Source organism: Erythranthe guttata, chromosome 11, assembly GCF_056151865.1.
Source record: "Erythranthe guttata isolate IM_541 chromosome 11, IM_541, whole genome shotgun sequence".
NCBI lineage: Eukaryota > Viridiplantae > Streptophyta > Magnoliopsida > Lamiales > Phrymaceae > Erythranthe > Erythranthe guttata.
The window spans coordinates 2,205,093-2,229,639 of NC_142543.1; the positions used below are offsets into that span (position 1 = coordinate 2,205,093).

At 37.2% G+C, this 24,547-nt stretch overlaps 3 protein-coding genes and 1 non-coding gene across 6 annotated transcripts; 1 reads left to right on the plus strand and 3 right to left on the minus strand.

Annotated features, from left to right (window-relative positions):
• Positions 1-582: 582 nt before the first annotated feature.
• Positions 583-6,212, minus strand: LOC105960679 (uncharacterized). The gene is made up of 10 exons (XR_016034235.1): positions 5,807-6,212; positions 5,615-5,682; positions 4,876-4,937; positions 4,643-4,792; positions 4,211-4,387; positions 3,577-3,789; positions 1,879-3,464; positions 1,579-1,644; positions 1,433-1,502; positions 583-1,342 (listed from the first exon to the last, which is right to left on the minus strand). It is a non-coding gene; the product is annotated as an uncharacterized LOC105960679 (transcript).
• Positions 6,213-12,225: 6,013 nt separating this feature from the next.
• DIN10 (Raffinose synthase family protein) lies at positions 12,226-15,884 on the plus strand. 2 transcript variants are annotated; one of them, XM_012984876.2, is made up of 5 exons: positions 12,226-12,828; positions 12,929-14,292; positions 14,424-14,633; positions 14,733-14,867; positions 14,974-15,884. In XM_012984876.2, exons 1-5 carry the CDS (start codon positions 12,604-12,606, stop codon positions 15,578-15,580), a joined length of 2,541 nt encoding a protein of 846 aa, XP_012840330.2. In that variant the 5' UTR covers positions 12,226-12,603; the 3' UTR covers positions 15,581-15,884. The 2 variants fall into 2 exon arrangements, with proteins under 2 accessions (XP_012840330.2, XP_088681260.1); XM_088825134.1 differs by having other exon boundaries at positions 12,548-12,828; positions 12,907-14,292.
• Positions 14,884-19,791, minus strand: LOC105960681 (Small nuclear RNA activating complex (SNAPc), subunit SNAP43 protein). Of its 2 annotated transcripts, none has more exons than XM_012984878.2 (8): positions 19,394-19,791; positions 19,020-19,108; positions 18,780-18,906; positions 18,373-18,486; positions 17,196-17,394; positions 17,075-17,120; positions 16,889-16,964; positions 14,884-16,617 (listed from the first exon to the last, which is right to left on the minus strand). In XM_012984878.2, the coding sequence occupies exons 2-8, from the start codon at positions 19,074-19,076 to the stop codon at positions 16,349-16,351; spliced, it is 888 nt and encodes a 295-aa protein (XP_012840332.2). In that variant the 5' UTR covers positions 19,077-19,108; positions 19,394-19,791; the 3' UTR covers positions 14,884-16,348. The 2 variants fall into 2 exon arrangements, with proteins under 2 accessions (XP_012840332.2, XP_088681261.1); XM_088825135.1 differs by having other exon boundaries at positions 19,020-19,155; positions 19,394-19,533.
• A 12-nt stretch (positions 19,792-19,803) lies between these two features.
• On the minus strand, positions 19,804-24,330 carry DAYSLEEPER (BED zinc finger and hAT dimerization domain-containing protein DAYSLEEPER). Its single transcript, XM_012984880.2, has 2 exons — positions 23,886-24,330; positions 19,804-22,162 (listed from the first exon to the last, which is right to left on the minus strand). The coding sequence occupies exon 2, from the start codon at positions 22,125-22,127 to the stop codon at positions 20,010-20,012; it is 2,118 nt and encodes a 705-aa protein (XP_012840334.2). The 5' UTR covers positions 22,128-22,162; positions 23,886-24,330; the 3' UTR covers positions 19,804-20,009.
• Between the last annotated feature and the right edge of the window lie 217 nt (positions 24,331-24,547).

Below are 24,547 nucleotides of genomic sequence, written 5' to 3' on the forward strand. Positions count from 1 at the left end.
AATTTATAATATCGTAATTACTTATTTTTATTCTAAAATAAGAATCAATATTTTTATTTTTTTTTGAATAAATTCAAGTCCATTACAAGGGAAAGTAGGGGAAGGGGGAACTCGAACCCTAGACATTTACCCTATTGGTAAAGGCTAGGTACCAACTCTCCTAATGAAGGTTGGTAAATAAGAATCAATATTCATTAGTGTATTCAAGTTTATAAATATTTATAAAGTCTATTTGCTATAAAGATTATACGTCACGGGAGGAAGTGAACCAGCAAATTATATTGTTAATTTTGAAATTTATTCCACATTTTTAACAACTTAATATTCATACATTTCAAAAAATATTTCGAGGGCATCCCCGAAACCCCCATAATCTTTTATTTCATCATTTTTAGAAAATATTATTTATATTTTTTTAATACATTCAATTTCGAAAACCATTGATAAAAAAATAAAATAAAAAATTATCAAATAGGGGCCCCTGTTTTCAGTTGTTCTTTAAACCTCGCCTAGGGCCCCCGAATTCTCAGGAACGGGCCTACCGCTGCGCGCGTATGTGAAAAGTGTGTCGGATTGTATGTATATGTATGTAGAAAATAATATTACGAAATATCAGAATAATGCAGCAAGTACTCTACAACAGATGTTACAAATTTATTTACATATGCAAAAGATTCTAAGCTATCTACAAACTTTTCTTATCATCTCCAAGATTGACTCAGAATCTCTAACATCTGGGGCTGTCTTGTGATTCTTCATTTCCTTGAGAAAAATCAAGGGCAGTGTATGTCTTTACACCAGGTCCATGCCCACTGCAATCCCTATTCCGCCCTTGCTGTGCTCGTCTCACTTCTTTCTGATGCTCCGTCAGCTCATGCAGCCGTTTCCTCTTCGAACCCGAATCAATCTTTTCAAATACATTTACGGCACCCCCCGTAATTTCGACTCTTTTCGAGCATCTCTTCAACGTATTCGTCACCTTAAACGTCTGCGCGATATCTTCTATACAGCGATCGCCACTGCAAATGTTAATCTTCCCACATATAGACAGCTTGTGTAGTACAGGAGCTAGGGTTTTGGGGAAGTCTAACTTGTTTTGTGCACCGTAAGTTGAGTTCCAGAAATTGATAGTAGCATTAGAGATAGCTGGATTTGGGTGGTCTAGAGCTATCTCGAGAGGGGGCTGTTGGAATTTGAGCAACGAAGAGTTGAAATCGGTCGGTGGTCGATTTTTCTGCAGAGCTTTAAGCATTTCGGTCCATAGTAGTTGAAGTTGATAGCTTGTGTTCTTGTCAAGAATATGCATTTCCGATAGCCACTCGAGCAATGGACTCGATATAGTCTGGCGAAACAAGAAATCGGATATTAGCTTTCACATGAGCAACTCTGGATTTACAGAACATAAAAAATATACAGCGAACAAAAAGTTTACCTCGATTAATATAAGAGTGTCTTCCTTCTGGCGAAGGCATCCAACAAAGTCGACTAATTCCGACAAAAATCTGAAATCAAGAGTTGCCAAATTTTAATGCTACATTTCTCAAAAGGGATAAACAATAAGTCGACAGTGACGAATACCTTGATGCCACAGAGAGATGGGATGGGTCGGTTTTTTCTTTATTCGCCCAAAACAGCTTCAAAAACCTGCAAAGATCTTCATGCGATAAGAAAATCTTGGCAAAGTATCGCACATATTGTAATTGATAGCATCGATTTATCAATCTACGACAAGAAAAGATACGCCACAACAATATTTAGTCTCTCAATCTACGACTACACATATAGCGCCTTTACTTTCAGAATCCAAAACTTCTTTTCAGGCAACTTATAGTATTACGCAATTTCGTATTATAAAATGTTAACATTGTTCATGCTTACCGAGCTGCTAACGCCATGCTATTCAAGATATTGGATTTTCGGCCATCGCAATTTATATTATGCCGCCCGTCAGACTTTATTCTCAAAGCCAATTGCTTTAGGACACACATGGCAATTTTTCCAGAAAGTAGAACAAACCCACCACTGCATTTCCTTTCTTTCAGCTGAAGCTCAGTTCCCGTATCAACTTCCGATGAAAATTGATCAATGCATCCATTCAGAATCGCGGAGAAATCTTCGGAGAAACTCTTGTCGGGCAAATGAGCAGATTGTGAAGCTTGGTCAACAGATACATAAAGCGACTTCCATACTTCGACAATAATCTGTAGCTCAACGTTCATCTGACAGAACGACCATGAAGCAAAGGGATACGATAGGAGATGCAATACAACAGAATAACCAATGTCGTCTTTCACCATTTTCTGTATTGATTGATCTTGTTTACCTTCTATGCATTCTTTAAGAGAGTTTACTAAAACAACCCAAATCTGTAAGCTACTAAACACGGTGTTTTTATACAGCAAATGAGTAAATGCATGAAGAACTTCCCCAGGATTATATGAAGATAACAAATACTTCAAATATCCTTGCATGTGCTGCAATACGGACTCAGATTCGTGTGCCTTCAAAGATGAATTTACGACAACGTAGAAATAGAGATTACTCAAATACACTACTGGAAGAACGGTTTCCTCAAAATCCACTAAGCAGATACCGGGCAATGTCACACATCTAATCTCATTACCACTTTCTAAATTTTTAATGAACGTATTCTCTAAGGCCACCTTGTAAAGAGGAGATTCCAGAACGGAGGGTTCTAATCTCTCCGTCGCCACCTTTAGAAATTCGAGGCATGTGTGAAGACAATAACGCTTGCTATTTTCACACATGTTCGTAAGAAACCTGAATATAGTATTCAAACAACGAATAACATCGTCGTAAGTAGTGGACACACATCGTAGAGCTCTTTGCACTGTTTCCAGAAGAGATCCAAATAACCTTAGAGCAGCATCACTTGCCAGCCTTCTGAATTCAGGTGTCGCGGTGGAATTATTCGACTCATGATTAACGAGTACGGATATCATTTTGATGAAGAAGTCCAGCTGGCATAGGCTCCAAGGAGAACAGTTTATTGGATAGTGCTTCACTGAGCACTTCCCAAATGCCACATCACCACCTATGGTATTATTTCTTCCCAAAATCAGAATATCAAAAAGGTCCTGACAGAAATTCCATAACCAGATGCTCTGTTTGTCTGGCCCAGTTCGGAAGACACCTTCAATAATGGGCTCCCAGACATTTTTAATTACTGTCTGAGAGCTGACAGAAGCTCCGAGTTTATGTAATAAATAAGACCATACACTCAAGCAGGACGCACGGACGGAAACATCACATTTACTTGACATGATTCCTATGATGGGTTCCATAATAAGCTTAATTCTTTTTGTGTGTCTGTCAGTTTCGCACTGAGTGTTGTTCGACTCGGATGTGCTCAACACTTGAACATCGTGTCGCTTAGCGAAATTGTTGAGGCTCCCTTCAACTTCGGGCTCGATTAAAACATCAATCAGACCTTGCCATGCGACCTGCAAATAATACGAATACCAATAACTTCCTCTAATCATTACTCTCGTTTGTTTATTTAAAAGGCAACCTTAAACTAAACATCTAATAGCTCAATATAATTGAATAGAATACCAGCGATGCAATCTGAACTTGTGAGTCAAAGTCTGAGAACGTCTGTTCGAGAACTTTTAACATCTCATTAACCAAATGCTTATTCTTAATTGCGTATGGTCCAAGAAGGCGAATGAACCACCCCCATGCTTGCAAACAGGGAATCTTCATCCCTTTGTCCAGTAGCTCCTTCATAGCCACGAGCAATTTTTTCTTCATATCTTCAGCAAGTGCCTGATTAAGACACATCAAATATGGCATGTTTTTACATCATGTGGGTCACCACAGTGAACTCCGTCCAATATCTCAAGAAATTAAATAAATAAACACAACGAGGCAAAGTTGCAAATTCAAAAGAAGAATTTATATGAAGAGGGGAAATATATTGATGTAAAAATCCAAGACACAGCAGGAAAGCACTTTTAAATTGAAGGGAAATCTCAATTAAGAAAAGCCCAACATTCTGAGGGAATATGTTTAAGCAGCCTTCTACTTTGTATTACCGGTTATTGCAATAAGAGAACATTGTACATATATTTATATCAAAAGTGGACGTATTCTCCTTTGTTTAAAAGACTTTAAACATAAAGGGAAAAAAAAAAAAAAGCAAACTAAACCAATGGATGAACTGAAGGAAAATTATAACGTGTTTCACCTTGGCGAGAGTAATTGGCGGAGGACGAATTATGGGCATAATCTTCAGCAAACATCTCTCAGATATATCTCTGTCCCTTTTATCAAGACTGACAAGCCTTCTGTAAATCGGCGGAGTCCACAAACTTGCCATGCTTCTCATATGTTCAGTTAATGTACAAGCCAACTTTTCGACAGCCTGTCATGGCAGAAAACAGAGATTATAATTAGGGGACAAACGGCCTTGAAAGCATGCATAATACCTCCACGAGAGCAATAGAAAATAAGACAGGCATTATTCAAGTAAGTGATTAAATGAAGATCCAAGCCAGTGGAGTTTTTACTATATTCTTTACTTGTCAAACTTTATGTGTTCAAGCAGGTTAACACGTGAATTTTGCAAAATTGCGAATTACAACATAATCTTGTGACGTTAGATGAAATGAACAAGCACCTGCATTGCCTCGAATGTTATTGAAAGCGACCCGATTGGGTTATCAAGGGCATGGGTAACTGCCCTCAGCAAAGACTGTAAATGTGGAGCCAGAAACGATGAACTGAATTGTTGGATCGATATACACCACACACCTAAATTACAAACAGACTGCAACAACAAAGCAAAAGCTCGTAAATAACCTCTTAACGAAATACCATAACCCCAATATATTTTGGGAAAGTATCGCCAACCTTGATTTTAGTTGTCGTAATGACCTTCTCCAGTGATTCAATTATTGCATCAGCACAATCACCTATGTAGCATAAAAAAAACATCAACCTCGTAATAGAACCTAGTGTATAAGCATCTTTCAAGGTTGCTTTATGTTCCGTATTTTGTATCCAAGCATGCAAACAACAATACCTATGCACGTGTTTGTTGTGCACACACACACACGTGTCATACGAGATATGGTAACTTAGTTCAGGGGAAGGAATTAGCTTCTAAAGAACTAAATGCACACACCAACACATGTTATTGTCTCCATATATATCCCTCGACTCGTATAAAAGTGACAACCAAGACCTCCTAAGTATCTACCAGGAAAAGCTCGTATACCTAGAAAGGTCACGGTGGAGTTCATTTTGTTTAAATTGACACTTTATCCCATTATTCGTACAAATATCATGGGATATCTGCAGATACTAAATTAGAATCAAATATAGTGACAAACACAATAAATAAAGTGAGGTACACAAAAAAGAGGCAAGACAGGTAGATGCCCCTACATAAAAGCCAACCAAGGAATTTGTGTGAAGTTCTCACACACACACATACACACACACACACACACACACACACACACACACACACAACACACACACACACACACACACACACACACACACACTCGCGCACACAAAAACACACGCACACAAACACTAACACACAGACACACACACAAAACACACACAGTGATTGCAACACTACCTCTGATGGAAGCCACGACGGTAGGGTGGTAAATCATGAAACCCAAGCACTTCAACGCCTGAGAAGCTCTGATAACAGATATAAATTACAACCCATCCATTTTCTTTTCAGAAACTAAGTAACATTTTCATCGATTAAGCTGGAAACGGAAACCAAAAAATATGTAAGAAGTAAAGGGAAAGAAATACACACATTTCTTCTTCGTTATCATGGATATCCGCAACAACAAACGAAAGGATAGCATGAGATGAATCGGCGAGTGTACCCAAGGCAGAAGATTCAACGGCTGAGATTTCCTGCAACTGCAGAAGCTCGGCGTAAGCCAATGCTTTGTCCTTCGACGATATAATCACTTTAATTTCCTCAATCCGCTCTCCGAAATCCGCCATTTCTGACCAACGATAATAATTTCTGGCTACCGATTCAAAGCCCTAATTTCTGTGAGTCCTGTTCGCGCCAAAAATCGAGAGGGAAACAAAGGGGTTTCTGAGTTTGTGAGTTTCTCACTCTACTTATTTTCTCTCTCTAAAAACGGGCCTTGGCCCATTATTCCGATACTTATTTGGACCTAGCGTTTAAAAATTGTATCCAATTGATTTATTTAAATTGGCCCATCAATACCATATACTAATTTTCAATTTTCAATTTAATTTAAAAAATAAAAAAAAATTGGAAACTGTTTTTTTTTTTCTTTTTTTGGTAATGGTGGTACCTCGTGAGTTGGGAAAAGACGTGACATTTTGTCAGAATGTGAAAAAAGAGTGAAAAGTACAATGTCCTAAAGCACGGGGGCACATGTCTGAATATAATGAGACAAAAGCATATCACGTGTGGAGATCCGCAGCAGTGGATACTTTCCCTCAAGTGTTGGGAATACCGCATACGTGTCCATATCCCATTGTCCGCAGCTGTATATTCTGAATTATATTCGATCCGCTGTCGTTTTATCAGCCTGACCAATTGCATTTTTTTTAATTATTATTATTGTAAATGTTTTCTCTTTTTTTTTTTTTTCAAATTCACTAATACAATTTTGATTTTGAACGCGATTTCGAATATTTTAATCCAACTTAAATCATGTAAATTGGATGTCAGATTGACAAGGTTATGCATGAATGAGTTACGTTCTGAATATTAGATAACTCAAATTATCATAATCTTGGCAATGTTTACTGATTCATTCATATATTTCTAACCCAGCATCCAACTTCGACGATTCAAGTTTGATTAGAAAATTAACTCAAAGAACTATAAACTCCGTACTTTGAATTTTGTCAATTACAGACAGTATCAAAGGTGGTCAAATTATATTTGAAGTAAAAACGGTATTATTATAAACGAAACGATATTATCACATCCCATCACACACGTACGATATTTCATGAAAAAAGTCGCAATTTATGATTTGAAATTATACGTAAGTTCTACAGATGGCACCACCATTTTTTGGATTTTTTCTTGAAATACCACAAATTAGTACATACGTGGTTGGCTAATATTTATTAATTTGATTATTTCTGATTTTTTTTTTCTGAATAAGGTCACATGATAGATCAAGTGATCAACAATTTAACATTAAGTTCTTGTGTGAATCATCAATCACGATCTCATTCGTTTGTCTTGTATAGATTATATACCATAATGTGTTTACACCTATAAATATGATAACATATTATATTTCTTTTTACAATTATATGCATAACAATTAAAGAAATTTCGATCCCTTTTTTTTTCCTTTCAAATTCAAATTCCTAACTTTATTTCCAAAAAAAAAAAAATTCGTTCAAAATGTTAATTCCGAATAGGGCTGACAATCGGCCATGTGAGTCTGATTTAGGTTGACTCAAGCTCATGTATTATCGGGCCTCATTATTATAGGTTCAAATTCATATTCAATCAGACTTTACTGTTATAGGCTCATATTCGTCTCATGTATTTTTTTCGGACTTTCATTTAATATCGGGCTTAATTGCCAATCCAAATTAAACTAACAAAATTTAAAAAGCCCAATGCCATTAGTTTAATGAAAAATATAGCTATCTTTTTTTCCTTAAAGATTAGATTTAATTTTAATTGTTTTACACTAGTCATATTCTCGAAGTTTCGATTAACTACTAAATTTATTTTTTCGGTTTTACATTTATTGTATCTAAATTATCTCGAATATTATTCCCACAGACAAATGTGTACACACGTATGCATTTTATTGGCTTTTCGTCGTAATTTTACACGGCAATTAATTCATAAATAATCGAGTATTTATGAAAACCTTATTTAAAAAGAACTAGGGCATTGAAAACAAGGTCAATATTTTACCAATTATATCTACAATAAATAATAATATTCCTAAATTATTCCAATTTAGACAGCCAAGAGTTGAAAAAAAAGTCTTGTATGGAGACGTACAAGAAAGTATAAAAGCACGTTTTTAAGTGTGATGGCGATTTTAAACAAACTTTTCTTCTCTCCTAAAGATGGCTATAAACACTTTTATTACGTCGACACGCTTTTAGTGTGTTACAACTTACATATATTGTCCTTATATGTAATCCTTTTCAAATTGGATTGCATAAAAAGAAAATACTAAACAATTAAATTGGCGCGTGTTTGGTTTTTTGGATGTCTTCTAATAAAATAATACTTAAAAAGTGAAAATTATATATATATATATATTAATTTTGGTTGGATATAGTCAATGTTTATATCAACAATTACCAAATGTGTTTAAATCAATGATATATCAAATAAAAAAATAAAAAAATAGGTCAAATTACGGCCAACCCTCTGAGATATGGTCAAATTACGAAAAAACCCCTCTTGTTTTGATAATTACAGCCACCCCTCCCCTTTTAAATATTTTTACATAAAATTTATGTAATTCGATTATTTATCGAACCAAATCGTATATTCAGTTCGGTTAACTGTATGAAATGTTGGTGTACCGAAACTTTGGTTCAGTTTTACCGATTTAACATCTCTAAATTTACCTCTGGGCGGGTTTTTTCGTAAGATAATACATAGTTGAGGGGGAGTGGCTGTATTACTCAAATATAAGGGGGTTTTCGTAATTTGATCATAATTCAGGGGTGGCCGTAATTTGTATATATATATATATATATATATATATATATATATATATATATATATATATATATATATATATATATATATATAAGTCGATGAATCAGATCTATGAGATGCTACACTTGGTGTAACACATCGAGTAGTTTTGAACCATTGATTTATATAAATAACTACTCACTAAAATTCACATACACATAAGTGTGTATTATTATGTGTAGATCGATGATTGGAAATCACACAATGTATTTCTATTGGTTACTTAATTCAACAAAGTGACAGTTCAATTTTGATACAGCTCACCACATGCAATTGTCCCTATATTAATTTAGGAAACGTAGAACATGAATACATGATGAACATGGACCAACTTGTCTGCCACCGATTACTATTTAATTCTTTTTCTTTTTTTTTTTTACATAAAATAAATACAGTCATAATTGGTGAAAATTTAATTTAGTAAAATTAATTGATAGTTAAGTAAAATTTATTTTAAATATATTTGTATGAAAATACATATAAAAAATTTAATATAAATAAAAAGTTATATATAAATATATTCACTTACCATATTTATAAATATACCCTATACTTTTAATATTTACATATTTTTCCCAAACTTTCGAGTCGTCGTTTTTGTATCCCTGCCTGTGTAGATAATAACTCGTCTTTGACTCATACTTTCTATATGTACTCCAAAAAAAAATTAACCAAAATAAGGACAAATTATTTAGTTAATTCCAACCAATTATAATCAAACAAGTGTCTTAATAGCTTTATAAAGGGAAAGAAAAAAAGCAAGTGCAATAATAAAAATTACATTAAAATATTCCACAAAAGTAATTGCTTGTTTTTGACTAGTAATAATAATGTTGATTGAAAGTAAAATGTACCACGTCTACTGCTCTTAATGATTGTGATTACTACTAACGTGGTCCCTTTTCCACACTAATTATTAGTATTATTTATTTGAAATTATATCTTGGATGGCCGAAGGGTCATGTGATACAATTAATTAATTACCTCGTATTATTCGAGATTATCTTCTTAATCGAATCTATGTCGGAACCTTAATTATTTAAAAAAAATACAAGGCAATGTAATTTGAAATTCAAAATTAAGTATTTTTATTCCAATCGAATAAAGGAACCATTTGATTCCTAAAATAAAATTAGTTAAATTAATGATAAATAATTTAATGAAAACTCGATTATATTATTAAAGAGTGGGAAGTCCAATAAATAATATTGTTGAAAGAAATATAGGCAACAATAAGGATTAGTAGACACCAAACAAAGTCAAATTATAAATTAAGTAAACTATTTAATCTAGTATTTATTTTTCACTATTTGGATTGCATTTTACTAATCCAATCATTGGCTTATATATAAATATTTCGTACACGAAATCATCATCTATAATAGTAGAAAAAACAAAATATCAGATTCATAATAATAAACTTAGGGCCCGTTTCAAGCTTATTTTAAAAAGTTGATAAACATTTACATTTGATAAACTGATTTAAGGATTGATAAATTGTTAAGTCTTATTTTCATAATTAATTTTTCAAAATTTTTAGATCTTTTATAAAAAAAGGGTAAATTACAAACACCCCCCGAGGTATGGTCAAATTACAAAAACACCCCTCTTCTTTGGATAATTACAACCACCCCCTCAACTCCTCAAATTTAGTGAAATCTTCGAGATTATATGGAATATTATCACTTTTGTACCCTTTTTATCTCATTCAAACTATATATTATGAAGCAAGATGATCATAATATGTGATTTTTAGCTTGTATATATATCAGTTTTTGGTGCATCGGAAACTGTATTTTTACACAAAACGAGTACAAACTAGAGCAAATTTCACGGAATCTAGATGATTATGTTGAATTTGGCACCATAAGGGTGGAGTGTGTAAGAAAAAATCATAGTGGAGGGGGGTAGATGTAATTATCCAAACAAGAGGGGATTTTTGTAATTTGACCATACCTCAGGGGGTGTTTGTAATTTACCCTAAAAAAATTACGAAATACTTTCAAAGAATTTTTAAGTTTTTTTATGAGCTTACAAGTTTAACCAAACACATTCTTAATTAGCTTATTTCAATTGTCTAAATTAATGGACCTTGATAAAACTATTCACTATGGATTGGATTTAGGATAAATTATGAGCAAACAAATACCTAATTGACCTAACAATCAAAAGATGATAATTTGGAATTATAAAAAGTAATTCAAACGGCGGTGGGAATTCTCCACTTGTGCACAACAAATTCTTGATTGCACCAATTTTTATTTTTTATATACACCTCAACTTTGATTATATTATCAAATTGCCCATCAACCATGATTGACCTAATTAATTACTTAATCACAACTAAATCAGTAAATACCAGCCGCCGGATGGCCTTAATCTTAGCTGGATCCACGTGTACCAACCCTACTATCTGCCACGTGTCTCTCACTATGCCACATCTTCTGATTATTTACAAAAATAAAAGAATGGAAAAAATAAGATGGGGATGGGTTTGATTAGGTTTTTTATTTTTTATTTTTTAATAGCTAATATAAATATAAAATGTCCTATTTTTACTAAAAAAATCTTATGTATTTATCAACTCCCCATAACTTAACAAGACAATTGACCTATGCAGCATGGATACGAAAACGCCGACACGGCGACGGGAAAATGGGACACGGAGAAATCTCATTTTCCAAAAAGCAGGATACAAGAATGTAGGGAAATGTGTAAATATTAAAAATATAGGAGTACATTTATAATTTCCAAAAAATATTATAACGTTTAACTTATGTGCATATCGTCAATTACATATTCGTATCTACAAATTATATATAATTCACAATTTCCAGTCGGAATTATCATTCCACAAATCACATTCGGAGCATATAAATTTATTTTAGAACGAAATTATCATCTACAAAACATATTAAAACATAACTATAAGTAGAAGTGAAAAAAAGACGTAAGATTTAAGATATTTTTGAACGGAAAACGCGTTTTTATTTTTTGATTAATATTAAAAACGTACCCAAAACTTTTAAATATTTACTTAGATGGCCACGTAATATTTCAGACAAGTGTCATGGCGGTTTAATTTCCGAAACACTGAAGCACATGCGTATAGAACTTTCCGTGCATCATAACAATTGAGTCATCGAGCAAGGAATTCTATCCACAATGAAATAAACTACATGCTGAATTATACACCATGAATTTTAATTAGTAGTATAATACAAAAATAGACTATTTTTTTTTTTGTCGATACCAAAAAACCGATGTGGAAACACATCAGCAGATCAATAATTTATAACACCCCATTAATTCACTGTCCACTCTGCGTGAAACACGTGTCCTAGGTTGGTCTAATTTGTCTTTAAATTGCATAGACATCATTGATTGCCCCAGTCAATTTGTATTTTTCAACAACCAAATATTAATTTAATAATATATTTTAATCATCCAAAATATATATATGTATATATATATATATTGTTTATTTATACAATTTGTTTCGTGGCAAACATAAAAATATAAAAAAAATGGAAAGCATGCATCAAAAATAGAAAGAGTAGTATTGAATTTTCCATTTAATTAATTAATTCATTTATTTGTCAATTTCGTGACGCAATTTATGAGTAAAAGAAAAAGAAAACAAAAAACAAAGGAGGAGGTAGTTAGAAAAAGGTGCTGGCATTGCGTGGATCCGACGTGGCAGCTTGATCGGTAGTTGGTGCGTCGACGAAATCAAGAGGCAACCCCTATTTTCCACCGTTGGATTAAACATTTTTTATATTTTTGATTTCTTCGTCCAATCCCAAACAAGATACAGAGGAGAGAGAAAGTCTAGAGAGAGAAAGGCACACCACCACCATTAATCAATCATGGTGGTGGTACCTTCTCTCTCAATTCACAGTTCACGAACACTACCACTTGCTTTCGCAACTATAAATACCCCATTTCTCAACTCATTTCTTTCATCCACTTCTCTCCAACTGCGTTCTCTTCCTTTAATTAAGAACAACAAATTTCCGTTCAATTTCATTTCTCCCAATCCTTCTTCTTCTTCTTCTTCTTCTTTTTGCCCTAATTACATTGTTGCTTATAAGGTACGGATTCAATTTTTCAATTTTGAAGTTTGGCAGATCTATTTTTTTTTTTTTTTTTTTTTGAATTTGAATAATTAGGTTTCGTAATTTGAATCAACAGAGTAGTGAAGCAGAGAGTAAATCAGCAGCAATGACGATCAAGCCAGCAGTGCGGATCGCAGAGAAGAAGCTCATCGTGAAGGAGCGGACAATTCTCACAAACGTCCCGGACAACGTCATCGCCACCTCCGGCGCGGCGGCGGGGCCCGTCGAGGGGGTGTTCCTCGGCGCCGTCTTCGACGGCGACGCCAGCAACCACGTCGTCTCCCTCGGCACACTCCGCGACGTCCGCTTCCTCTCATGCTTCCGCTTCAAGCTATGGTGGATGGCTCAGAAAATGGGCGACAAAGGTCGTGACATCCCACTCGAAACACAGTTCCTCCTCGTCGAATCTAAGGAAGGCTCCCAGCTCGAATCAGATCTCGCCGGCGACGAAGAAAACGGCATCATCTACACCGTGTTCCTCCCCTTAATCGAAGGTCCGTTCAAAGCCTGCCTCCAGGGCAACGATCGCGACGAGCTCCAGCTCTGCCTTGAGAGCGGCGACCCGCAAACGGTCGGGTCATCCTTCACACACGCGGTCTACATCAGCGCCGGATCCGACCCGTTCGGCACCATCTACGAAGCCATCAAAGCCGTGAAACTCCACCTCGGAAACTTCCGCCTCCGCAACGAGAAGAAACTCCCTGGAATAGTCGACTACTTCGGGTGGTGCACGTGGGACGCATTCTACCAAGAGGTCACCCAAGAGGGGGTGGAGGCCGGATTAGAAAGCCTCCAATCCGGCGGCACCCCGCCTAAGTTCGTCATCATCGACGACGGATGGCAATCTGTCGGCTCCGACGAACACAAGAAACAACAAGAGCAAGAAAATCAGGAAAATCAGGAACCAGGGCAGCCGCAGCTTTTGAGGCTAACGGGCATCAAGGAAAACGAAAAATTCCAGAAAAAAGAAGACCCGTCTGTTGGAATCAAGAACATAGCCACCATAGCTAAAGAGAAACACGGGTTGAAATACGTGTACGTGTGGCACGCGATTACCGGCTACTGGGGCGGTGTGAAACCCGGTGTTAAGGAAATGGAGGAGTATGAATCGGCTATGCAGTACCCGAAACTGTCCAAGGGTGTGCTCGAAAACGAACCGGGTTGGAAAACAGATGCGATCGCGCTCCAGGGTTTGGGTTTGGTGAACCCGAGGAACGTGTACAAGTTCTACAACGAGCTGCATAGCTATTTGGCGAGTGCCGGGATTGATGGGGTGAAGGTGGATGTGCAGTGTATATTGGAGACCCTCGGCGGGGGCCTTGGCGGCGGCGTTGAGCTGACTAGGCAGTACCATCAGGCGCTCGATGCTTCGGTTGCGAGGAATTTCCCAGACAATGGATGCATTGCTTGCATGAGCCACAATCTCGAATCGCTTTATTGGTAAGATGATTTACTAATCTCAATCTAATTTTTTTCGATTAACTATTTTGTTAGAATAGATTGATATATATGAACACTCTGGTGTTGGTTAAATTTGATTATCTTATACGTTTCTTGATTGGGTGAAACAGCTCGAAACAGACTGCTATCGTGAGAGCGTCCGACGATTTCTACCCGCGGGATCCAGTGTCGCACACGATCCACATTGCTTCGGTTGCGTACAACAGTGTGTTTCTTGGAGAGATCATGTTGCCCGATTGGGACATGTTCCATTCTCTACATCCGGCGGCTGAGTACCATGGATCCGCTAGGGCTCTTAGCGGTGGACCTGTCTATGTTAGGTAATGATCTCACGTAATTTGGCGTCTCTTGGACATAATGCATTTTCGATTCGATTAATGTTTGGATTTTATCACTAACGGGGAGTTTGTATGCAACAGTGATAAACCTGGAAAGCACAACTTTGAACTTCTGAGGAAGCTTGTTCTTCCTGACGGTACCATTCTCCGGGCTCTTTTGCCGGGTCGCCCCACTAAGGATTGCCTATTCTCCGACCCTGCCCGTGATGGTGTTAGGTGAGAATTCGGTCCCTTTTTTTCTTTTTTAATTAAATTTTCTTGATTTATTACACAATTGCTTTCGATTTCATGTCTAATACATGTTATTGATTATGTATATCAGTCTGTTGAAGATATGGAACATGAACAAGCACACCGGAGTACTCGGAGTGTACAACTGCCAAGGCGCAGCATGGAACAGCGTCGAGAGGAAGAACACTTTCCACCAGACTAAATCCGAAGCAATCACAGGCCACGTCAGGGGCAAAGACGTCCACAACATTTCAGACACCGCCCAAGACCCTAACTGGAACGGGGAAGTCGCCCTATTCTCCCACATCAACCGTGAAATTACCGTTCTGCCTCTCAACGTAGCCATGCCCATTTCTCTCAAGGTCCTCGAGCACGAGGTCTTCACAGTCACACCAATCAAAGCACTAAACCAAGGGCTCATTAAATTCGCCCCATTTGGACTTGTTGACATGATCAACGGCGGTGGAGCGATCGAAGGGCTCCAGTACGACGATGTCACGCCATCGGGGGGCGTTTGGTTGGAGGTAAAGGGGTGTGGCCGTTTCGGTGCTTACTTGTCCGCCAAGCCGAGCAAGTGTTCGGTGGGGTCCGCTAGTGTTGACTTTGAATACAATTCGGCTTCGGGTTTGGTGACTCTGGAGTTGCTCGAGATGCCTTCGGAGGAACAGAGAGTTCACAAGATTGAGATTGAATTGTGAAGATTGTTATCACCACATTTAATGGCTAAGATTTGATTTGAGCATATGACGAGGGTATATTAGAAGAGGATAAAGAATATACTCCTATGGTCGGGGGGTTTCGACATTGTAGACGGTAGACTATTAGTCCCATATGTGCTCAGAAATCGAAAACCCAAAATCGCTTGGACCCTCGTGTAATACAAAAATAATGTTAGATGTATACCACAACATTTGTGGAATTATGAGTGTCGTTTTATGTTGTTTGAATTAGCTAATGTTATGTTTTAAGTAATAAAGAAGCACCCTCGGCTATTTCTTAGTACACCTTCTGTAAGGTTACACCAGGTAGATTTTTACTATTTATTTACACACACCAATGTGTGTGTTTGTGTGTGTGTGTATTTGTGTCTATATGAATGGTAAAGACTAAAGATCTAACCCGTGTATTTCACCATGTGTAACTATAATCTGGACTACTTTTCTAATTACTTGCGGACCCTTAATATTAGGGGCTAAAATACATAGTTGGTGGTGTTAGCACTTTAGCAGGGCTACTCATGACATGGCCCTATAGTCAAGGGGGCAAATTGCAATTTAACAAAAAGAAATTCCCTATGACAATTATGATATCTATGTAAAAGCTCGGTTGAAAGGGGAAAAAGAATTCCTAGCAAGAAACAAACAAACAGCAGATATGTGAATTTAATAAGTGTTCTCACAACTAAAAGATTTTAAACTATGCATCTTCTTCCCGAAGATAGGCAGCTTCTAATCAATCAAATTGATCTATCGTTGAAATAGCAAAGATTCTAACTCCTTACCAAAGATGTCATCGTTTTCATGCTCTTCAGATTCCTCAGTTTGCGGTTGCTCAGAATCGTTCGGTTCCTGGTTTGGAGGTGCAACACCACGAAGATGGCTAAATCCCGTTTGTTCGTAGAACAATTCCTTCTGTGAATTCCAATCCGCAGCAGTCTTCTCCATCGTATCTCCAATCAGTCTCCTATTTTCTGCTATATGCTTTATATTTTCGACGTCTATAACTTGTCCCGCATCTTCAATAGCACGAGAATTCGGTAAACATTTTAACTAAGTGAAATGAATCGGAGGTTTTTGGGGAACACATATAAATTCAATTAATTTGATAAGTTGTTATTGTAAAGATAAAACTGGACAAGAATCCAGGATTAACATTTATCTATCTGCATGCATTATATCCTCTTGGCATCTTTTACCGAACAACGATACTAGTGAAAGTTACCGAAGGTCAACAATTAGAACGGTACGAGTAGTTTGTTAGTAACAGAAGGTTTTTCATCAAGATACCTTTGATGGCGAGCTCTTTGGCAGCTGCATAATCAGATGACATTTTTTTGACCAAATCAACACCAAGCTCCACACCCTTATGGCAGAAGAGAGGAAAAAAAGAAAAGAAAAATTAGTTTTTTCATTCAAAATTGCCGATTGAAACTTCCAGCAAAAGGTCCTCATCGATAAAATCGTGAAACTCACCATGTCCATGTGGATGAAGTGCTCCAACCGAGAATTAGCAAACAACCTGTTGAGTCAAAATGGTATCGTGAGATACATCCAAGTGATGAAAATGGACAAGTTTGAAGAGATTGGGACTTACTTATTATATGCTGTATGGATTCGCGCATTCTGTATATCTGTGAGTTCGTTTACTCTCTCAGTTGCAGAGCCTTCGTTTACACCCACACAACCAAAAAGAAACATGTTCTTTTCAAGCATAGTCTTCAGTAAAGCAGAAACTACTTTCACACCCGTTGTCTTTGCATCAATTGCAAGCTTCTTAAGCTGTCTCAGCTCTCCTGCAAAAGGACAAGAAACATAAGTGTTTTAGAAGACAAAGCGATAATTTCATTTTCCACATATAAGTTGCAACTCCGATTTCAATCATATAAGTGCTGATGAACTGGACGTATAAATAAAAGATTCCTGTATCTCAATTACAAACATTTCACACCCAATCATTACTTTGCAAACGGTTGACAAACAGTTGGTTGCATGGCAGTGAAAAGAGCATACAAACACAAATTGACAACATTTGAGAAACTTACAACAAAGTTAGATGGCGGTAATCTAGCGATCTTTTCCAATGTCATCTTTTTTCACTATTATTACGCTGGAATTGTTATCTACTAACAGATTCGTAAGAGGCTTTAAGTACGTTGCCTTCATGTACCATGTCGTCTCGTGTTAAGGAAGTCTAGCAATACCATGAGTTAATTTAATTTCGTCAAATCATGATCATTTTTCAGTCAAATGTATTGAATTCTTTTTTATTTTATTTTTTATTGCAGAGAGTATTTTGTCAAGTGTATATATATATATGTTTACCTACTCTGTTAGTATAGCCATTAGCACTAGTGAATTGTTTTGACTTTTGTCTAGACCGTAAAGAAACTCCGGAAGTCAGCCATTACAGGTTATATGCAAAATGTATACTGTTTTTATAGATCATTTCACTTATAAAGAGAACTGTACATGTATATCTCCCTGACATTTTTTTATTTAGTTTCAGGAAACCCACCTTGAATGAAGTAAGCGAAGTCCCATCTTTCAAACCATACCATTATATTCGATATTGTTCTGCCAAAATAGAGAAGTTATTACTTTGATAAAAAATTAGGACAGGCCAAATTGAGTCCCCCTAGAAGCATGATAAAATCTGAGCATTAACAGCTACCATGTGAATGCAGAGACCAAGTATAGATACTAGATCGAGTAGGACCTGACATCAAATTCAAGATCGAGCATACAAGAAAATAAATCAGTGGAATACTCACCGAGAGACAAATATATTTTGAAAGGTGGCTTGAAGGATTGAGTTTCGTACAGAGAGTACAAACAATACAGCCCACCCAATCTACTTGAGAGAGAACCGGCTGAAACCATGTATCCTACAATCAGAAAAATACCTCATATAAGTTAAAACTAAGAGGAAATGAAACTGTAAAAAAAGGATTACGGTGCATCTTAACACATCGAAATAATGGAAGTCTTTTCGAATGTGCAAAATTATCCACGCAACGGTAAATATAATTGAGATTAACTTCAAATTTAAATGTGAAAAAAGTGCTCGAAAAGAATGTAAACTGCACTATTAAATACATCAACAAGCTTGGAGACATCACCACATGACTTATAAAATACATAAACGACGATTAACGAACTAACGACTTACATAACTTACCAATGGAATGCGCATACAATGACTGCATAAAAAAACCTTGGTTAGTGGAAGGGCTGGCCTCGAAAATATACGAGAACTTCCTCGATAGCCACACTCTCTTGAATTCACCAAAAGCAGTCGAATCAAACTACATGCAATAAACATGAATTACCAAGACTGAAAACGATTACCAGAATCTACATCAAAATTCAAAAAAAAAGAGAGAGAAAAAAAAAAAAAATTATATGTGAATAATAATACCTCAGCAAACTGAATGATGAGCTCATCAATGTCTAACTTGAACGCCTTGAGATCCATCACCTTCTAACAGTTCTTCGTTTCTACGTAAACTAAAAAAATAAATTCTCTTCTCAATCAGGCTGCCAAAGCATCATCCCTAAGTTAAAGTGCGGAAGAATTTAAGAATCGACATTCTGTATAACCTAACCTAACCTAACCGAACCAAAATTCATTATGAATTGGATAAAATCGAAGTAACTATGAATTGGATAACAGCAAAAACAAATTAAAAAGAAAAAAAATCTGATACAAAAACTTCGATTGAATACACTATTCCATATATGCGCATAGAATCAGAACGAACACTTCACACATAAACTTTAAGGGTAAATTACCTAGGCAATGGGACCGGCGCCGGAGGGGAGAAACTGCGCCGGCTTCATCGGAAAGCAACGAAGATTGGTGGAGAGAATCTGCAGTCAATTGGGAAAACAGAATTTGCAGTCGATTGGGCTTTTGATAGAGGATTTTGGGCTTTAGGGGAAGGTATAAGATATATTTTGAAATTGGAGGGACTTTTGCCGTATTATTTTGTCATAGTTTAATTTAGAGTAAATTACAACCACCTCCCTCAGGGAAAATCTATTTACTTAACAAACCCTCATGTTTGAGAAATTACATCCAACCCCCATGCAGTTTGTAAATTGATTAAATCCACCATTATAAAAGGGGAGTAGATGTAATAACGGGAAAATGAGGGGTTCTTTTTGTAATTTAACCTTAACACAAGGGGTTCTTTTGGTAATTTAAATACCAAGAATATAAATTTCATTGTGAATTAAATCTAGTAAATGTTCAATAGTATTGTACAATAGAGTTCTCGGAGATAGAATCATATGATGCAAACACAGTCCCAGCCAATCTAAAAAGAAAATAGTACATCTCTACTATCCTACCAAATAGTTCTAAACAAAACACCATATTTAAAAAAAAAAAAAAAAAAAAAAAAAACTAAATCGGAATTTCCATTTTGATAACGGGCGCCGGACCTTCCAGCTTCTCCGGCTGAAGCCAGTCCTTAGCACATATAAGAGCCTCGACGGTCTCCGACCTCAAAGAGGACCTGTAACTATCCATCTCCCTCCGTACAGTATCGAACACCATATTCCCAGGCACGGTACAAACCGGCACAGACAAAACATCTCGAGCCATCTTCGAAAGAGTAGGGTACTTGATCCTATTCAGCTTCCACCACCCCACCACATCGAAATCATGCACGCGTGGCAAGAGCGACTCCTCCAAATACTGGTCCAGCTCAGTCTTCGACAGCTGGCTGGTCGTCTCCATTATATAAGCATCGAAATCCGAAAGACCTCCATTGCTATCCATCCCTTCAGAATCTTCAATCTTGACCGACTGCCCATTCTCATCCTCACCGTAAGAAGAATCATGCGTAGAATGCATCGGAAAAGAAAGATACTCGTGGAAAAGCTCATGTATCCCTTCATCCACTATTTTAATGAACGAGGCTGCACGTTCTTCACCGTAGATTTTCACGAAAGTGAATTGAACGAGCTTCATTTTGAACCGTGGGTCCATTACAACAGCAATAGCAAGAATGTAGCACGTGCTCTTCCAGTACTTGTCGAAATTTTCGTACATGGACTTTGTCATCCCGCTGAGAAAATCATTTTCCTTATTATTCGCAGAACGGGCAAGGTCCAGCTGGACCTTCCACACTTCGTGGAAAACCGCTATTGTTTTCGTTGTAGGTGGTACAGTCAAAATATTGGCAATGTCGAAGAGTTGCTTCAAGGTTTGACACAGAGTCTGTATCTGACTCCAATCCTGTTCTGAAGGGGGGTCTTTGTAATCTGGGTCAGACTCGCCCAATTTGGTGAAGACTTTCTTCAGTTCCAATGCAGACGACAGCATTTCATAGGTTGTGTTCCACCGAGTTTGGTCATCAATTTCAAGCTTCTTAGAGCTAGGCACTTGGTGCGTCTGTTTGATCTCATTAAACTTCTCCTCGAGCGATTCCGAAGTTTTCACATACTTGACGCTGTCTCTGACTTTCTTGACTGCCCCCTGCGCAAAAGCCAACCCGTCTTGGACAATGGTGCTTAAAGAATGAGCAAGGCAACCCCCAACCAACAACTGCCCGTCGAGCAAAAGTGGGTTCTTGACAGAGAGCAAAGCCCTCAGATTGTCAACTGAAGCTTCGCTCAGCGGTTGATTGATTGTTACAGAGATTAACTTGCCGTCCATACCCCAATCGGAGAGGCAAGCAGAAACAGAGTGGCTAAAAGCAGTGTCGGATTCAGGATAAGGCTGCCTGATCACGTTCAGGAGCTTCCGGTGCATTTTCCAGTCACTGTCGATGAACTGCCCACTCACAAACACATAGCCAGTACTCTGAGACGAGGACCATAAATCCAGCGTAAGGCATATTCGCCCAGGCATCCCTTCAACCACCTTCAGGATGCTCTGTTTCTCCCTGAGGTAAGTGGCCACAATATCCCCCTGCACAGTGTTGAAGCTCACCATATCGAAACGAGGCTGCAGATTCTGGACAAACGCCAGAAAGCCAGGGTGCTCCACCATGTGGAGCGGGTAATCGTGCATGATAATCATCCTGGAAATCTCTCGCCTGCAGCGGTCAGCATCGAACGAGACTAGAGGCACGCTGGCTGTTCTGTACCGCCTCTTTGGCGTCTCGGAGAAGATGCTCAACTTTGAGGGTGCGCTATAAGGGCTGTTGGCCAGCTGTTGATTCTTTTCCTGGTTGCGCAGGACCACCGGGCAAGTACCCTTCGCAATGTGGCGCTTGAGATGGCTCGTTCCAGCTACTTTGGAACCTGTGCTGTAGGCGAATGACTGCTTGCATTGCTTGCAGCAGGCTCTCCTGCACCCTGCACCGACTGTTTCGATGGTGAAGTGTTCCCACACGATGGACTTCTTCTTGCGGCGCTTGGTGGGCGGCTGCTCGGTGATGTCTGGTGGGGCCATCTCGTAGTGGTTGGGCTCAGTGTCTATAATGTCGAGTTGCAAGTCTGACTCGATCGGCTGTGTCTCCTCCATCGGTACAAGTTCGTTGTTCATGATCTCATTAGGGTTTTCCAACTCCATCTCCAGAGATAGGTACTAGATTTGTTTAATCGTTTCTGTAATATACAAGACATCAACAGGTACAGTTTAATTACAGAGATCGAACAATCAAATCAAAACAATAGATAGTAATAATAATCATCGACAAGGAAGGTAGTGATACGAACACAGATATCACCAAGCTCAACATGCCTGGAATAAAATAAAGTCACATCACATCAGACTTTACCAACAAGTCCAAAAGAATTATATATATATATATATATATATATATATATATATATATATATATATATATATATATATATATATATATATATATATATAGTTACTTTAACATGAACCAATGTTGACTGCTGATAATCGGAATCAGGATTCTTTTTACTTAACCATCACATTTCTAATAAAAAACAGCATCACATAAAGGAAGAAAAAAAAATCCATCAGAAGCAGACTGGCAGCAAGTGCGGTCGAAAGGATAAATATACATGCCTTGACAATGTGTAACCTGAGATTGCGAATATGAAAACACAACAAAGAAGGATGTGAAATTCAATAAAGATGCAACGGATCAATCACAATGAATTCTTTTAACGAAAGATTAAACTATAATGAAAAAGAGAATACAGCAAGATGAATGATTATGGGATAACTAATCATAGTCTTATCATGAACTTTTCAACAAATTTGGCCAACTGATGCTCCATTATGAAAACAAATATTAGCAACTAGTGAACAACCCAAGCAGTAACCAAAAATTCCATGCATTAAACTTTCAGAAAGCCTTCAGATTTAGCTAAAATCAAACTAGTTGCTCGTCTGGAACAGCAGTCAATATTTTCCATTCCACATTCATGGTATTTAACTATTTATAGTGACAAAGTAAAAGCAGAACTGAAGTTCTGTTGGCGATGAATTAAACCTAAACCACATAATGGGCCAGTAGATATGGGTCCAACCCATCAAATCTGGACTTCATCTCTACCCAGCACTCGTATACCCATTTATGATTTTGAGAAAACAAATTTTCACTACAATAATTAATTCAGACAACCCGGTCCCACCTGGGCTCACAGGTCACTAAGCCAACCAAAGTAACACGATGTTATAAAATATAAAATATCACCATCACATAGACACATCATATAAAAATCCCCACCATACCATCAAATACACACACATAAGTCCCTCATACTATCACATATACACAAATGAGTAAAAAGACCATATTAGACATATATTCAATCTACCAGGTACCGAAAAACAAGAAAGACACCACAAAAACGAGTCAACACAGATTTAGCTTTTTTCTTCCAACCATGGGCTTCAAAAATTATATATTCCCAGCCCATATTTTAAATCAAACGCTCCTCCAGAAATTTGAACAGAACGAAGATCCACGAACATTAATATTAAGCAGATCTACTAAATTGAACAGGCATAAGCTATAAAAAAGTAAAATTTTAATTTTAAATCATAATTGGACTCTAATTTACCAAATAAAACCAAAAACAAGCACAGAGTATTGTAAAGTTTAAAAGAAGCAAACTTGATCAACCAAAACATGAGATCCGACGTAGATCTGCAGACCCCATACTTATGATAAACCAAGGGATAACCAAATCAAAATTTACACGCTGAATTCACGAACTAAGTAGAAAATTTCAATCAAATATAAATTAACCAGCAAGAGAAATAGATCATTGATAAATAAGAAGAACCAAAGAGAAGAAATTCAAAAAAAAAAATACTCGTAACCAAATCTCAAAATTTTCGTACCGGCAAAAGCGACAGTTCCGGAGAGAAACAGATGATAAAAACCGGTTCTTCGTTCGAATCCGAGGCGGCGCAGGCGATTCCCGGCGATCACCGGCGATTTGCAGCTCCCAGATCTAGGGTTTCGAGGAGAGAGAGAGAGAGAGAGGGTTCGGAGGCGAGGAGAGAGAAAGATAGAATTGGGCTTTTGAAATTGGACCTATGTTTTGGGGTTTGGTTTATTATTATTGTTGGGGTTAAGAAAAACAAAAGAAATAAAAGAGGGGCGTACCAAAATTAAATTAAACCGAATTGGATAATGGACTTTGAGGTCCAATTTATGGGTGGGTGTTTTAGTGTGCGTGTGTTTCGCGGTGTGTTACTGCGTGTTTTCCTTTTTACCACTTCTTCTTCTCTCACACACACACACACGCGCACGCGCACAAGCGAATATTTGGGTTTGGGTTTTAATTTCGTGGCCACGCAGCCCACCTTTAGTGTGTGTAGCCCACTGCAAAGAAAGGAAAAAAATAAAAAATAAATAAATAAATTTATTTAGTGGTGGCCTACAATTTTGTATTTGGTAAAGAAAATTTTGAATTTTTTGTTAGCCCACATGATGTGGACAATATGCTATTTTTTTTTTTTTTTTAACATACATCTTATGAATTGGTCCATGGCCTATG